Source organism: Arachis duranensis, chromosome 10 (assembly GCF_000817695.3).
Source record: "Arachis duranensis cultivar V14167 chromosome 10, aradu.V14167.gnm2.J7QH, whole genome shotgun sequence".
In the NCBI taxonomy this organism is placed as follows: domain Eukaryota; kingdom Viridiplantae; phylum Streptophyta; class Magnoliopsida; order Fabales; family Fabaceae; genus Arachis; species Arachis duranensis.
In genome coordinates this window covers 99,349,232-99,365,561 of record NC_029781.3, presented here as the reverse complement: position 1 = coordinate 99,365,561, position 16,330 = coordinate 99,349,232, and the positions used below count along the sequence as shown (strand labels likewise).

General features: G+C 41.9%; 2 protein-coding genes and 1 pseudogene across 2 annotated transcripts in view; 1 reads left to right on the top strand and 2 right to left on the bottom strand.

The window, feature by feature from the left end:
* Positions 1 to 976: 976 nt before the first annotated feature.
* Positions 977 to 4,466, bottom strand: LOC107471112 (ethylene-responsive transcription factor ERF113-like; annotated as a pseudogene).
* Positions 4,467 to 6,984: 2,518 nt separating this feature from the next.
* LOC107471113 (uncharacterized) lies at positions 6,985 to 8,841 on the bottom strand. The gene is made up of 4 exons (XM_021134104.1): positions 7,749 to 8,841; positions 7,621 to 7,707; positions 7,193 to 7,533; positions 6,985 to 7,005 (listed from the first exon to the last, which is right to left on the bottom strand). Exons 1-4 carry the CDS (start codon positions 8,839 to 8,841, stop codon positions 6,985 to 6,987), a joined length of 1,542 nt encoding a protein of 513 aa, XP_020989763.1.
* A 6,053-nt stretch (positions 8,842 to 14,894) lies between these two features.
* LOC107471152 (UDP-glycosyltransferase 83A1) overlaps positions 14,895 to 16,330 on the top strand; it is a 4,061-nt gene continuing 2,625 nt past the window's right edge. The window contains exon 1 of the mRNA XM_016090592.3: positions 14,895 to 15,409. Within this exon, the coding sequence (XP_015946078.1) occupies positions 14,917 to 15,409 (493 nt within the window). The 5' untranslated portion in view covers positions 14,895 to 14,916. The remainder of the gene's footprint in view (positions 15,410 to 16,330) is intronic.

The window sequence follows — 16,330 nt, the reverse complement described above, 5'->3', positions numbered from 1 at the left end:
ACCATTCAATGCCTATCTTAGGGCCTCTAGCCTAAGTATTTCCTACCACATTACATATTAGATACGGGAAACCGAAACCATACCTTAGCCGATTTTCCCAAGCTCAACCGGAGCACTTCCAATCCACTTATCCACAAGCTCTCAAGGCCTCAAAACCTCCAAGAACAGATTTTTCACCACCAAACCTTATCCAAACTTTTCAAAATCACCAATCAAGCTCCAATATCCACACATACACAACCTAAGCCACAACCATCATACCCATACACAACATCTCAAAATCCAAACATCATAAAACAACAAAATATACTAGGGTTGAGAATCTTACCACACCCAAGGTCCAAGGAGACAAGATTAACCTTCGAGTGTTCTTCCTCCCTTTCTCTCTAATTTCAGCTTGTGTGTGTAACAAATGAGGAGAGAGAGTGCTGAAAACTAGGGTTTTGGTTAAGTTATATTGGGCCAAGGGCCCACTTTGGGTCCAATTGGCCCGGTTTGGCCTGTTCGGTCCAATCTTGGTCCGAATTCTATAAAATTGGTACCAAAATTCTCGTCTCAATCTCCTCTATCACATTTAACCATAAAAATCACATTTTGGGCTTTCTAGAATAAATTCTCATTTATGGGTTAATTAGCCGTTAATTAACCGGATTTTACACCTGGAGGCTGGAGTTAAAATTTAAAGGTGACATGTCAGTTAACAATTACAATAATTATAAAATTTAATCACTTTTAACTTTTATAATTTTAAAAACACCCCCAAATTCAATTTTTAAAAACCCTAATCCCCTTTCTTCTGAAACTCTCATCTCTTTCTCTTTCTCATCATCATCCACCAATTTTCTTTTCCAATTAAATTTTTTTCATTTTCATTCATTGCTGCCTCTACCTTCCTCCTTCTTCTTATTCTTCTAACCAAAGATACTTGTCTGATACTCAATCCCTTCTTCTCAAAACTCAACCCCTTTTTTATTTCTCATTTTTTCTCATATGCTATTAGCTCCTCCAAAGACTTCTCCACCTCGTAGCTCTTCTTCTCCTCTTGATGTTGTTGATCACTACTTGATCCACCTGCCACCTCCGATGCCAAACCAGAACCAGACCCATACTCAGAATTATCATCAACACAACTCACAAATGGGTCTGCGTTGATAGCCCCACCAACACTAATAGCTCCTCCATAATTCAGATCGTAACCAAACTCTAAGTTGAGGTTCAGAATCCTTGCCTGATTGTTCATGTTGTTGTTGGCATCACCATATTGATACAGAGGAGGATGATTCCTCGATCTTCAAATGGGAGGAGGAGGAAGGTTTGGAATAATGTTGCAAGATTGTTGAACGGAGTGTTCGTCATCCTCGTTGGGGAAGTTCACTTTAACTTTCTTTCTGCAAATCTTACGAGCTTCTCTGTCATAGACCCTGGTGACTTCTTTGGTGGTGTTGAAGGTTCCAAACCAAACGTGAACACCTTTCCGTAGATCGCGAATCTCCGCTGCCCATTTTTTCTTTTCACACGCCTTCCCAATCGCAAACTGAACCATTGTCTCAAGAACACAGGATCTTCCATGCGATGCCTCTGCAGAAGATCCCACCCCCTCTGCTACTATCACCACCACCACCACAATTACAACCAGAGCATCGTTAATCACTACCTGATTTCCAAAAATAGTATCATTGAGAGGAAAAAGAAGAAGAAAAAAAAGGAGATTAGGGTTTTAGAAAATAATGATGATTTAGAAAAAGAGATGAGAGTTTGAGGGGAAAAAAAGAGGATTAAGATTTTTAAAAAAATTGAAATTGGAGTTTTTTTAAATTATAAAAATGAAAAGTTGGTACATTTTGTATATGATAATTGTTAACTGACACGTCACCCCTAAACCTTAACTCTAGGTAACTCAATTGGCAGTTGATCACTTTTGTCAAATTTTAAAATTTTTTGGGGATTATTTTGTCAATAACAAATATCAAGTATCATTTTGTCAGCGTCAGAATCTTTCGAGTACTGATTTGGTATTTATCTCTTATTTTTATATGCCAAATTTAAGGTTTACAAAAAATTTTAAACTTTTANTATTTATATTTTAATAGATTGAGACAAATTTTACGAGTCAATAAAATTAATTAATAATTCTAGACCTAGTCTATTAACATTAAGTTTTTTTTATAATAAGTCAGACTATATCAGACTAAATATAGAACAGATTATAGGTGCAGGTGGTCGAACGTTGCCAATTTTCAACTCTAAATATACAAGAGTTTGTAGGTTTAACTAATGAACTCACAAAAATCTATCTAAAATGGTTTTCGATTATGAATTGCATCATCAAATGTGGTTGTGTATACAATGACAAATAATCATGACCAATGTCGTCTCTTGCGAAATAACGTCTGTTTCTTATGTAGCGCATTTATTATTTCCAATTCTGAAGTTACTATTAGCAATTTCTGGCAAAGGGGTCACTCTTTTCAGTCTTTCTAAATGCTTGTTGGGTCATGCATGATAGAAGCCCCAAGGTGATCCATAGTGAATAGGAATAATTTTGTTTGTATGAATGCAAAAATATGCATAACCACTTATCTTTTTATTTATAATAATTTATAAAATTTACAAACTAAAAGAAAAATTAATGATTATGAATATTTTTGTAGCGTTAAGTTTTTCTTACTTATATAGAAGAATAGCATAACAAATGATTGCAATTTTTTCATCTTCTTTCCTTGTTGGTGGTTGCTAGCTAGAATTTGCGGTTTCTCTCAGATTTTTTAACATTTGTTGTAGCTTCTAATAAGCACGGGGTGCAACACATATCAATGGAAAACGATGCAACTAACACACACCACTCATTAGGATATGTCTCCTTTCTTGCTTTGTTATTGTCATTTTTTTTCTAGTTCTACGTGTATCTAAAACAGAACATCTATAGAAAAATCAATTGCGCTAAAACAAAATGATTGCTTTCTTAAATTTAGTGTGGTACAAATACTATTGCTTTCTTAAATCCACCATGTCCTTGGTTGTATTTGTCTTTGAATTAATACTCAAATTGATTCTTAAAATTATATTTGCATTTTAATCTGATGTTTAAAATTTTAATTTATTCAATTTTTCCTACCATCTCAATTTACTCAAAGTTAACACCTATAAATTTCTTAAGATATTTTATTACTCAAATTCAAGGAGAATTTTTCAATGGACAAAGTGACTTAAGGACCATCATCTATAATTCTTAGCAATTCAAGTATTAAATGGACGGTTGAGATTCAAAGGTTTTTTTATAATTTCATAATAAATATATTTTTATTTTTTATATTTTAACAAAATATTATTTGATTTTCTTATATACCCTTTTCTTTTTGAAATTATTTTTATCAGTGATATATATAGACTTTTCAACAATTTTAGTAATTTGTCCTACTAAAAATTATTTATTTATTTTGATATTTTTAATATATTAAATATATAGAAATTCAAAAAAATTTATTAGTATATTCTTAAAATATATCTTTAAAATATAAGATCGTAAATTTTTTTATATATGATAAAATAACTTATTATAACTGAATTTGTTGCTCTTTTGATAAAATTTTGTGTAGTTGCTGTTGAATTGTTTTGTTTTTACTCTTGTCCGGTTGCTCGGGTACCGGGTGGTACGGAGAAATCCTTCGGTTGATAAGGGGGAATATCGCCTGATTCTGGGTAACGGGGTTGGAGATGCCGATGTCACGAGCTCTTTATGTGGAGAGGGGAGTGTCACCTGCAAAGACACTCCGACGCTCTAGTCAGTCGTGAGTGCAGGCGAAAAAGGGGGAAAGTGATATGTGTGACGTACCTTGGGGGAGGGGTAGGACCCTCCCCATATATACCGTGCCAGAAGTGGGTCCCGCAAGAGCAGACCCACCTTCCTCAAAGCTTCCCCTTACAGCTGTAGTGGAGAGCTGTCAAGGACGCGTGTCCGGGTCAGTGGTTGAGCGCCTCGCATCCGACCGTTCGGGTCGGGTGGTCTATGGGTCGGGTCAGCCCGCGTTATGTTTGGGTCAGGCCGCAACAATGCCCCCAACGCTCTAGCAATGACCGTGAGGGTCGTTGGTGGCGTGTTATGTCCTCTCTTGTGTGTTGTCGCTAGGTCGGCCGCTCGTGGAGAGGACGTGCCTCTTGCGCGCGTGTCTGTTCGTTGCTGGGGATAACCGTTCGTCGCCTCGTTCTTCGCGCTAAGCATTAAATGCTCATAATGAATTATTTCAAAACCCTGCGCACAAAGACTGTTTTGCCCTTTGTCTTTCCCGCTTCCTGAGTCAGTTTCTTAATCCCCCAGTTAGTTTTACGTCTCATTTTCATTCCATTTCCTTGCTTTCTACTTCCACCTTCTTCCCTCTCGAATTTCCTGCTGCAATCTCTGCATCCTTGAACATTCGCCCCTTCTTGCTTTCCTCCCAGCCATTGCAATCAATTAGGTAAGCACTCATTTCCTCACTCTCTGCTTCATGTTAATTTTTCCTTCATTATCAATGCTCCTGTATGCATTTTGCTTTCCCGATTGACTTGTATGCTGGACAACGTTAGTGTTTAGTAGGTACGTTAGGGGGGTTACCATTCCAGGGCGCTAGTTTTTTAGGCATTTTCTTAGGATTTGCTTCAGTCGTGCTTGATTTCAGTTATTGAATAGGCTAAATGTAGTTTCCGGGCTTTTTCCATATTCCCGACCTCGTAGACTAACTGAGTGGTGCCCTCACTGTAGGTATGCCTCGTATCGTCTCACGAGCTTCTACCTCGAGCGCGGGTTACGACCGGTATGCTTGGATGACCTCTGACGTGAAGGATTCCCCGTGAGGAGGAGCTTACAGAGTTCCGTCAAGCCGAGTACTTGTGCGGCGGGACTGACGAGGAGGCCAACTATAATGTCTTCATTCCCGCCCCTAACGAACGATTATACGAACTCAACCTCCACTCCCCCCGAGTTGCCGACTGGATCTGGTTCTACAAGGCAATGTTCACCCAATTGGGGGTTCGCATCCCTTTCTCTTCCTTCCAAATGGTGCTTCTTAGCCGAATCTCTGTGGCGCTGTCTCAGCTGCATCCGAACAGTTGGGCTTCCATCTGCTGTTTCGAGATGGTGTGTGAATACTTAGAGCTGCTGGTGTTCGTCGATATTTTCCTTTATCTTTTCAACCTTACGAATCCTTCCAAAGAAGGGAAAGCGAGGAAAGGGTTCATGTCCTTCCGATCTGCCCAGGGTCAGAGGATTTTTGGCTTGTTTGAGGACTCTTATCATGGGTTCAAGGACAAGTACTTCAAAGTGCGCCCGGTCAAAGGTCGCCATCCCTTCTGGCTGTCGTTGGAGGGGCAACGCCTCATCCCGACGTATTGGAGTTTCGGGGCGGGGTCCAATACATTTATAAAAGTAACATACAAAGGAATATCCTCTGTGGACAAAAAGATTGCCGACATGTTGTTGGCTGTTTTCGGGAAGAACCATGTGAACCCCCATCTCCTTATGGGTGATCGGGAGGTCGCTAGAAATTATGTTTGAGAGTAGCTTTAACTTGCATTTCTTGTATTATCATTGCCTTGATTTGTTATGCCGATTTCACGACTAACCTGTTTACTTATTTTGTTGTAGTGGGAATGTCTGTCGAGGTGACAGGCCTTGAGAGTTTGTATAAGACCTTTTTGGAGGAAAGCGATGAAGAAACGGCCGACTGGAAGTCAGAGGCCCCACCTGAAAATAAGGAGAATAAGGTGGTGTCTCCTCCCCATGATGTCGAGATGCCGGACCGTAATGTTGACGAGGCGCATGTCTCCCCTGTTCACAAGGAGGTGATCGATACTGGGGGCGCGACCTCCAATCCACAAGCCAAGGAGGATGATGTGAAGGTTATCCACAACCCCAAGAGGCTGAAGTCATCCTCCAGTCCTGAAGGAGCCCTCACCGTGATGGAGAGGAACTTCGATGCCGGGAACTTTATAGACTCCCAATTGCTTCCCGGCACGGAGGAATATTTCCATGGTTCTGACCTCCCTGGGCAAGCAAGGTGGATGTACCGTACCCTTCTCCGCGGCGCCGCCATAGCTCGGAAGGCCGAGTTTGAGTTGTCGGGAATGCAGTCGGTGCAGAGGAAACTCGAGGCTTCTGTTCAGGCCAACAATAAATTCAAGGTTGAAGTGGAGTCACTTCGGGAGCAGCTGTCCAGCGTCGGCAAGAAACTCAAAGCTGCCGAAGAGAAGGCCACGGCCACTAAGGAAAAATTGAAGGTTTCAGATGCCACCGTCTCCCGGCTAACCAAGCGGGAGATGACTTTGGAGAGCCAGCTCAATGCTGCGCAGGGTCGGGTGGCTGCTTTGGAGAAAGAACGCGACGTGGCCGTCTCGTCAGCTAAGACTGCTCAAGCTGAAGCTGAAGAGCTTAAGAAGAAGTACAAAGAGACCGTGAAGCAGGGAAAAAGCACCATAATGATGACTGAAGAGGCTCTTAAAGCCCAGGTGAAGATCGTGGCCCCTGACTTCGACACATCGGCAATCGGGGTCTTTAAAACCATCAAGGACGACAAGATTGTCGATATGCCGAAGAAGTGATCTCTGTACTCGTGAATTTTGTAATTTTGTTTTTGTGGATCTCGTTGTGTAGTTTAATGAACTATGTTGTGCATGTTGTAGTAGCCGCCTGGTCGGCTTATGGGTACTGTTTTTCCCCGCTAACTCGGTAGTGTATTTTTGTTCTATTTTATTACCGTTTTGTTGGTATTGGCTTGTCGCTTGCGTTCATTTACCATCGTGTTGGTAATTTGATGAAGCCAAGTCGTGGCTTCATTGTCGCCGCGGCCATTTGCTATGGCGTTGACTTAACTGGTTCCCGGGGTGATCACTCCCGGGGCACCGTGTTGCTGCCTTGTTTAGGATGTATTATAAAAAGTTTGTTGTCGTGGGACTTATAAACAGGTAAAAATAAATTTGAACCATGGAATATTAATTTTGAACAAGAGAATATTAATCAGCAGTTGGGCAAACCTATGGCAATGATAAGTATTTAACACATAAATTGCTTAATGACAAAGCGAAACTCGAGTCTTACTAAGCTTGCTAGGTCGCCTGCCCGGCGGGTTTGGACTAGGAGTAAAACTTCTCAGGTTACCCGCATTCTATGTTCTCGGGACTTCCTTGCCATCGAGCCTTTCCAACTTGTAGGCACCCTTACCAATCGCCTCTTTGACCCTGTAGGGTCCTTCCCAGTTAGCCGCCAGTTTTCCTTCCCCATGTAGCGCAGGGTCATTCTTTGCTTCGGTGCTGCTTCCGACAAATGGGTCATTTCTCTAGCCTCATTTACTAGGTCCTTCTCTACAGCTTCCTCTACTCCCTCTAGAAGTAATCGTGGGCTCAGCTCGCCGACCTCCACGGGTATCATAGCATCCACCCCGTATGTCAGGCGGAAAGGGGTTTCTCCGGTGGATAATTGCTCGGTCGTTCGGTAAGACAAGAGAACTGAGGCGAGTTCATCAGCCCATGCACCCTTTTTCTTATCAAGCCGCTTCTTGAGGCCTAGCAAGATGACCTTATTTGTGGCATCCACTTAGCCGTTCGTCTGGGGATGTTCTACAGAGGAAAACTTTTGCTTTATGCCCAAACCGGCGAGGAACTCCACGAACTTCTTATCAGTGAACTGCGTCCCGTTATCAGAGATAACGACTTCTGGATACCGAATCGAGTTATCACCTGTCTCCACATAAACTTTCGACAATTAGATGAGGATATACTAGCCAGTGGTTCAGCCTCTATCCATTTGGTGTAGTAGTCGATAGCAACTATGAGATATTTGACTTGCCTCGAACCAACTGGGAAAGGTCCCAAGAGGTCGACTCCCCACTGTGCGAAAGGTCGGGAAGACGTCAATAGGCTTAGCTCGGTTGCCGGCGCCTTGTGAAAGTTGGCGTTCTCTTGGCACTTGACGCATTTCCTCACGAATTCTTTGGAGTCTTTCATCATTGATGGCCAGTAATATCCAGCTCGGATGAGCTTTCTTGCTAGGGCTTTGCCCCCAATGTGGTGATCGCAGCACCCTTCATGGACCTCTCTGAGTACATAGTCCGTTTGGTCGGGATGCAGGCACTTCAACAAGGGTTGGCTGAGTCCCTTTTTAAACAGCTGACCCTGTATGATCGCATATTTGGCCGTCTCCCTTCTCAACGCTTTAGCCGCCTTGTCGTTAGCAGGGAGTTTGCCATTTTCTAAGAAGTCAGCGATTGGGTCCATCCAGGAGGGGTCTCTCTTTGTCAGGTGGAGGGTGACTGCTGGTTCTTTTATCATGCCTTGAATGAGAGACCGGTTGCCGACTCCTGGTTTTGTGCTTGCTAGCTTGGATAGGAGGTCTGCCCGTGTGTTCCTTTCCCTCGGAACGTGCTGGATCGTGACCTCCTCGAATTGTTTGCTCAACTCTTTGACCTTCTCCAAGTACTTCTGTAACAGTGAGTCTCTGGCTTGGTAGCTTCCATTCACTTGAGAGGTAACGACCTGTGAATCACTGCACACTTCCAACCTCGTGGCCCCGACTTCCCGAGCTAGGATTAAGCTTCCCAAGAGGGCCTCGTACTCCACTTGGTTGTTTGACACCGGAAACTCAAACTTGATTGATTGTTCATATATTACCCCGGCAGGGCTTTCCAAGATGATCCCGGCACCTCCGGACGTTTGGTTTGAGGCCCCGTCTACGTGGAGCCTCCACCGTATGCTTGTTTCCTCGGTCGGGTCTCCCATTACCTCTACCAAGAAGTCGGCCAATGCTTGTGCCTTAATCGCATGCCTGGGCTCACACTGCAGGTCATACTGGGACAGCTCGATGGCCCAAGTCATCATTCTTCCTGCTAGGTCGGGTTTCTGGAGTATCTGGCGAATTCCCTGGTCTATCCTCACGACTACCTGATGACCTTGGAAGTATTGTCATAATCTACGGGAAGAGGTTAGGAGTGCGAGTGCCAACTTCTCTAATTTGCTGTATCTCAGTTCTGCTCCTTGCAGTGCTCTGCTCACGAAGTAAATTGGTTGCTGAACCTTCCCTTCTTCCCGCACCAAAACTGCCGACATCGCTTCCTCCGTTATGGCCAAGTACAGGTAGAGCGGAAGGATCTTTTTAAAATGATTGAATGCTTCTTCGCATGTCGGGGTCCATTCAAATGCTATCCCCTTTCTCATCAAGTTGAAAAATGGCAGGGCCTTTGCTGCCAACGCCCCGAGGAAGCGGGATAGTGCGGTGAGCCTTCCTGACAACCTCTGAACGTCTTTGACATAGCCCGGGCTCTTCATTTGGAGTATCGCTTGACACTTTTCAGGGTTGGCCTCCACCCCTCTTTGGGTTATCATAAATCCTAGGAACTTTTCTGCCTCCATGACAAAGGCACACTTGAGTGGGTTGAGCCTCATGCCGTGTTGTCGGAGGGAAGCAAACACGTTTCCTAGGTTGCTTAAGAGGTCCACAGGCCGGGTGGTCTTCGCAAGGATATCATCCGCATACACTTCTATCGTTTTGCCTATGAGGTCGCTAAATATCTTGTTCATTAACCTTTGGTATGTAGCCCCAGCGTTCTTCAGGCCAAACGGCCTTACCTTGTAGCAATATATTCCTCCCGGCGTTATGAACGCTGTTTTTTCTTCGTCTGGCCGGTGCATCGGTATCTGATTGTAGCCGGAATAAGCATCCATAAAGCTCAGATACCGATATCCCGGCGCCGCGTCGACGAGCGCATCAATGTTGGGTAGGGGGTAGCAGTCCTTGGGGCATGATTTGTTGAGATTGGAGTAATCCACACACATCCTCCATTTTCCATTGTGCTTTCTTACTAGAACTACATTCGACAGCCAGGTCGAGTAGTCGAGTTCTCGAATAAATTCCGCTTCGAGGAGGCTGACCGTCTGCCTGGCCACCTCCTCTGCTCTTTCTTGTGACATTTTTCTTCTCCTCTGAGCCACCGGTCTGGCCTCTGGCTTGACGGCCAAGTGGTGTGACATGAGTTGGGGGTCTATCCCCGGCATATTGGCTAGCGTCCAAGCGAATAGGTCACCGTTATCCCTGATCATTTCCATTAGGGGTTCCTTCAGGTCGTGTGGGAGGTTTCTGTTCACGAATGTGAACTTTTCCTCTGTGTCGCCGACTCTGAACCTCTCTAAGCTCCCTTCTGGTTCGGGTCTTGCCTTGTCGTTGACTCTGGCGTCCAAGTCGGCGAGGAACACTCCCGATGCCTCCTTAGATTTCTTCCTTAAGGAGAGACTGGCGTTGTCGCAAGCGACTGCCGTTTCCAAGTCTCCTTTTATGGATCCCACGGACCCATCATCAGCGATGAACTTCATTACCAACATCTTCGTGCTGGTCACTGCCCCGAGGTCGTTGATAGTCTTCCTTCCTAGGATGACGTTGTAGGCCGTGGAATCTCGCAGAACCACGAACTCAGCCATTACCGATCTTCGCGCCTGTCCTGGTCCTACGGATACCGGCAGGGAGATTATCCTATCTGGCTTGATGAAGTGGTCGTCTAAGCCTACAACACCGTGTTGGTGAGTTTTTAAGTCGGCATCCTGTAGACCCAAGGCATCGAACACGTTGCGGAACATGATATTCGAGTCCGCCCCAGTATCTATAAGGATCCATTTGATGAGGCTGGTTCCCACTCTGGCCGTGATGACCATGGGAGGGTTTTCTGTGACCTCATCGAACCATTGGTCCTCCGGACCGAACGAAATGGACAGAAGCCTTTTGGAGCTTCGCACGGAAGATGAGGAAACCGTCAGGACCTTGGCGTCTTTCTTGTGTGCCGAGTTCGACCTTGGAGCTGCGTCTCTTGCTGTTACCACATTCACTATGGTAAGGCCGTGTTCGTTGTCCTCCGGCTCTTGACGTCGCTTCACTGCGCGGGTCTTGTCCTCTCCCTCGTGGTTGCGATCTCGTCTCCTCGACTCCCTGATGAGGTGGGAGAATTCGGCTAGTTTTCCGTCCTGGATTGCTTGTTCCAGTGTGTCCTTCAGGTCAAAGCAATCCAGCGTCTTATGTCCATAGCCTTTATGATAATCACAATAGAGGTTCTTGTTCCCCCCGGATCGGTCATTTAGAGGTCGGGGCTTTGACAAGATTCCATTCTCGGCTATCTGCTGATAAACTTCTATGATGGGGATGGTGAGGGGAGTGTAATTGGTGAACTTCCCGACTCGAGGAAACGACCTGAGTGTCTTGCCCGGACCGCCGTCTCTGGCGTGCTCCTTCTACCTTTCTCCGTCACCGTGCTGCCGGGGTTGATTGTAGGAGGGCTGCCGCTTGTTGGCAGCCACGATTTGACTGACTTCTTTATCGTTGATGTATTCCCTGGCTACACTTTGGATCTCCTGCATCGTCCATACTAGCTTCGTGGTGAGATGCTTTCTGAAGTCCTCGTTCAGGAGTCCGTTCGTCAGACACAGACTAGCTACCGAATCAGTTAGCTCGTCGATCTCCAAGCACTCATCGTTGAACCGGTCTAGATATTTCCTGGTCGGCTCGCCGAACCTCTGAGTCACGCCGAGCAAATTGATCGGGTGCTTTGCCTTTGCGATCTGGTAGTAAATTGGGCCAAGAAAGCGCGGCTGATATCCGAAAACCTGGCCACCGAGGCCTGCGGGAGGCTGTTAAACCACTGTATTGCAGGTCCCGCCAGAGTGACCGGAAAAGCGCGGCACCTCACCTCGTCTACCACTCCCTCCAGGTCATCCTGGCCTCGAAGGCCGTGAGGTGTTCCTGTGGGTCTTGGGTTCCATCGTACCTCATGTCCGTCAGCTTATCAAAGTGCTTTGGTAGCCGGACCTCGAGGATGGAACGATGAAACGGGGTTGCGCCCATTATCACGGGTCGATGAGTTCTCCTTGGTCTTCCCCCGCCGTCTTCCCGGTCGCATCCCGTGGTACGTCTCCTTTCAGATCGGGCGTATATCACGGGGTCACGGTGTCTTCTTGGGCGTCCTTCTTCTTGGGTGCTTTCGGATTCATATTGTAGGATAGGCGTTCGCCGGGAGTGACTTCTCGGAGGGGAATGGAAGTAGCTTGGTTCGGGAGTCCGTTGACGATGTTCCTGATCTGACAGCTGGCGCTCCAGGTTCTGCATCCTGTGACACAGTTCTTGCATTATCCTGGCGCTGTTGTTGCCATTCCCCCAAAGGAGCGTCTTTCTTGAGATCTTGAAGACGACTCGGTTCGTCGTGGAGGGGACCTCGTGCGCTCCCGGGAAGAAGCCACGGAGGCTGCCTCCCGGTGCTCTGCCCCGCGGCCATGGTCTCCAGGACCCAGTACGACGTCCATTCAGGCAACTCCCCACAGATGGCGCCAATGTCCAGTTGCTCGGGTACCAGGCGGTACAGAGAGATCATTCGGTTGATAAGGGGGAATATCGCCTGATTCTGGGTAACGGGGTTGGAGATGCCGATGTCACGAGCTCTTTATGTGGAGAGGGGGGTGTCACCTGCAAAGACACTCCGACGCTCTAGTCAGTCGTGTGTGCAGGCGAAAAAGGGGGAAAGTGATATGTGTGACGTACCTTGGGGGAGGGGTAGGACCCTCCCTATATATACCGTGTCAGAAGTGGGTCCCGCAAGAGCAGACCCACATTCCTCGAAGCTTTCTCTTACAGCTGTAGTGGAGAGCTGTCAAGAACGCGTGTCCAGCAGTGGTGGAGCTTAGTTCAGACAAGGGGTGGCCATGGCCCCCCCAAACTTTTATTAAAAAAATTAGTAATACTTTTTCAAAAAATAAAAAATAGTTCAGTTGGCTCAAATATTTTATTATGACTTAAAATACCAAAGTTTAATCTTCATCTCTTGCTTTTATTGCACAATAATTTTTAGTTTTAAACATTCAAAACAATATTGGAATTAGATTGAATTGAGTGTATTCGCATTTCGCAGCTCTCTATTCAATAAGCAACACTTCCTTTACCTTTGAGTTCAAATATAAAAAATTAGGTATTTTTTATTTATGTAATTTAATATTATTTTATATTTTACCGTTTATTTAATTTAATTTTTTATATGATAAAAAATATTAGAATATTCAATAAGTATTGATATTATTGTATGTGTATAAATTGATAAAAAGATTCAATAAATATTATCAATTTTAATATTTGTCCTTCTGGATATCCTGAAAAATGGTTTTAAATTTGACAATATTATCCAAATCAAAGAGATCTTAAATGAGATTCATATCAAAAGCATGTTGACAATCATCTTCTATCTGGGCCCCCCAAAATTTCGTTTCAAACTCCGCCACTAGTGTCCAGGTCAATGGTTGAGCGCCTCGCACCCGACTGTTCGGGTCAGATGGTCAATGGATCGGGTCAGCCCGCGTTATATTTGGGCAGGCCGTAACAACTCTATAAATTCTAACTTTATTAGTTAAACGAGAATATATAAACTTAAAAGACAACATTCTCAAAGGTTGTAAGAACAAATTTTAATTGAATGTTTTTAAAGTGACAATTTTAATAATAATGATAAATGAATTGATTTAAAGTTAAAATTTGTATTAAAGCTAATCTCAGTTTTAAATGATGATATTATTTTGATGAAAAATTAATAAAATTTTATTATTTGTATAATTAGTTTGATAAAACTAATAAAAATAATATAAAATTTAAATTGAATTAAGATCGATTAAGTATTAAAGTGATAAATCTTATATTTACTCTCAAATTAATATTATTTTATATATATAATCCTGCAAATATTAATATAATATTTTATGGGATTTAAAATAAAATTAAAATAAACTCTAATATTAGAGTTGCTCTTAAGAGCTACTGAGCCGCGCAACATTATCAATAATTAAGTTTACTATTCGGATTTTGGAGGCTTGAATTAGCAATATGCTTAAAAGTCTCCTTGTCAATTTATATCCGCATTCATTGATCGAGATTGTAACTAATATTTAAAATTTATAAATATGTTTATGAAAAAATATTAGGGAGTTGTCAAAATTTATTATTTTTAATTATCAATTAATTATGAATTTAATTTTTTTAGTTTAATTTTTTTAGTTTAATAATTTAATAATATATTTTATCTCATACTTTTAGACATTAATAATTAACTAATAAATAAAAACAATAAATTCTAATTATCTTATAGCATTCGTTTATTTTTATTTCAATGAGTAAATAATCAAATTAGTCCTTAAAAATTATTTGTTGTTCAAATTAGTCTCTGTAAATTTTTTTAATCAAATTCGTCTTTTAAAGATTTTAAATTTGACATGTTATTCTTTTCATCACTTTGTTTGTTGATGGTGTTAAAATTTACTAATATGACACGTCAAGTGACACCCCAACACATACTTAGAAATCTTAATTGACTATTAATATGATTAGTATATGAAATTAGATAAAATCAACTCCAAATTATTTGACTCCATTAACAAAGTGACGGAAGGACTAATATAACTAATTTAAAATCTTTAAAGAATCAATTTGATTAAAAAAATCTTTCAAAAACTAATTTAAAAAAAAATGATGTTTCAGGAACTAATTTGACAATTTACCCTTATTTCAATATATACTTATACTATCTTAGTAGGTAGATAACATGTGATACAACATGCACCAACGCGGTTACCAAATATAACTGCTTGGAAACTATCAGAAACTATAACAGAGTCAAAATCACAGGAAGCGACATTTAGAATAAACTCCTTTATAACCACAACTCCACAAGTTTCAATTTTAATGGCAGATCAGATTCAACTCAAGGACACTCCAACAAGAAGCAATAAAACGTGGTCCACATCATAACTCTGCTAGTGTCCTTCTAAAGGATATAAAATACATATTGAAACTTATTTTAAATATATGCATATAGCAAATATAAGTAGTTGGAAAACTCTTAAGAAACTAGAACACGTAGATCAAAATCACAGGACAACATGAGTGTTCCAACTGTGCTAGTTTTACCATTACCAGCTCAAGGACATGTCAACCCAATGATGATCTTCTCGCAAAGATTGGCTGAAAATGGTTGCAATATCATCTTTGTCAACACTGAATTCATCCATAAGAAAGTGCTGAGTTCCATGGGGAATCAAGAAGGCGGCGGTGTTAACGGAGAATGGCGGATAAAGTTGGTGTCAATGCCGGATGGGCTAGGACCTGATGCAGACAGAAATAATATCAGGGAACTATTTGATTCTATATTGAATAACATGCCTGCTATGCTTGAGAGGGTTATTGAAGATCTTAGATTGAAAGATGGTGTCACAGTAAGCTGCATAGTTGCTGATTTTGTTATGGCATGGGCGTTGGAAATTGCAAGAAAGATTGGAATCAGAGGAGTTCTGTTTAATCCTGCATCAGCAGCTATGTTAGCCTTGCAGTGCAGCATACCAAAGCTTATTGAGGATGGAATCATAGACTCTAATGGTAAGAATACCACATCTCAAATTGCACTCACCAAATAAACTTGTTTTTAACTTTTTTAACATTTTTCCTATTTCAAATTTCAAAAATACCAATGCTTTTAGCCGTTAATATCAATTATATATAAATTTTCTAAGTGAAATCAACAACTAAAATATGGATATTTTTGGAATATCCAAAACTCTTCTAATTACATATACTATTTTTGTGTATATTTTTTTGGACATCTTTTTTTTATATATTTTACTTTTAATATTAAAAGAAATATTTTTTCAGAAGTAAGATAACATAATCAACTTGGATTGATCAAATAGTCAGTTCACTCATCTGTTTAAGTAAATATTGGAACTTTAAATCTCGTCTTGTGCCTGCAGCAATCCATTGGCTAACAACAAACCCTTAAATAGAGCGTAGAAGTGGCAATAGTTAGGGTAGGATTTGAATCCAACCCTAAGTCTCTAACTCTACCCATGAGTTGAATTTGTTACTAAAACTCAACCTTATCCTACATGTGAGTTCAAAACAATCCAACCTTACCCATAGGTATCTAACCTTACACGCTGATTTTCACAAATATGCAATATTATTATTAGAGTAATTACCTAAATCAGTCCCTGAGAATTTTAGAATCGGACATTTTAGTCCCCAAGAAAAATTAATACACATATCAATCCTCAAGGTTTTACTCCGGCAGACAAATCAGTCCCTAATTCATTTTCCAACAAAGTAATTACCCAGATCAGTCCCCAAAGATTTTAAAAACGGACATTTTAGTCCCAAAAAAACTAATGTACAAATCAATCCCCAACGTTTCTCTCTGTTAGACATAATAGTCTCCCGTCCAAAAATAAAATAAAATAATATAATTATTATTATTAATTGCACAATAATATTGTACTATATTTTTTGTATCTTTTGGACAAA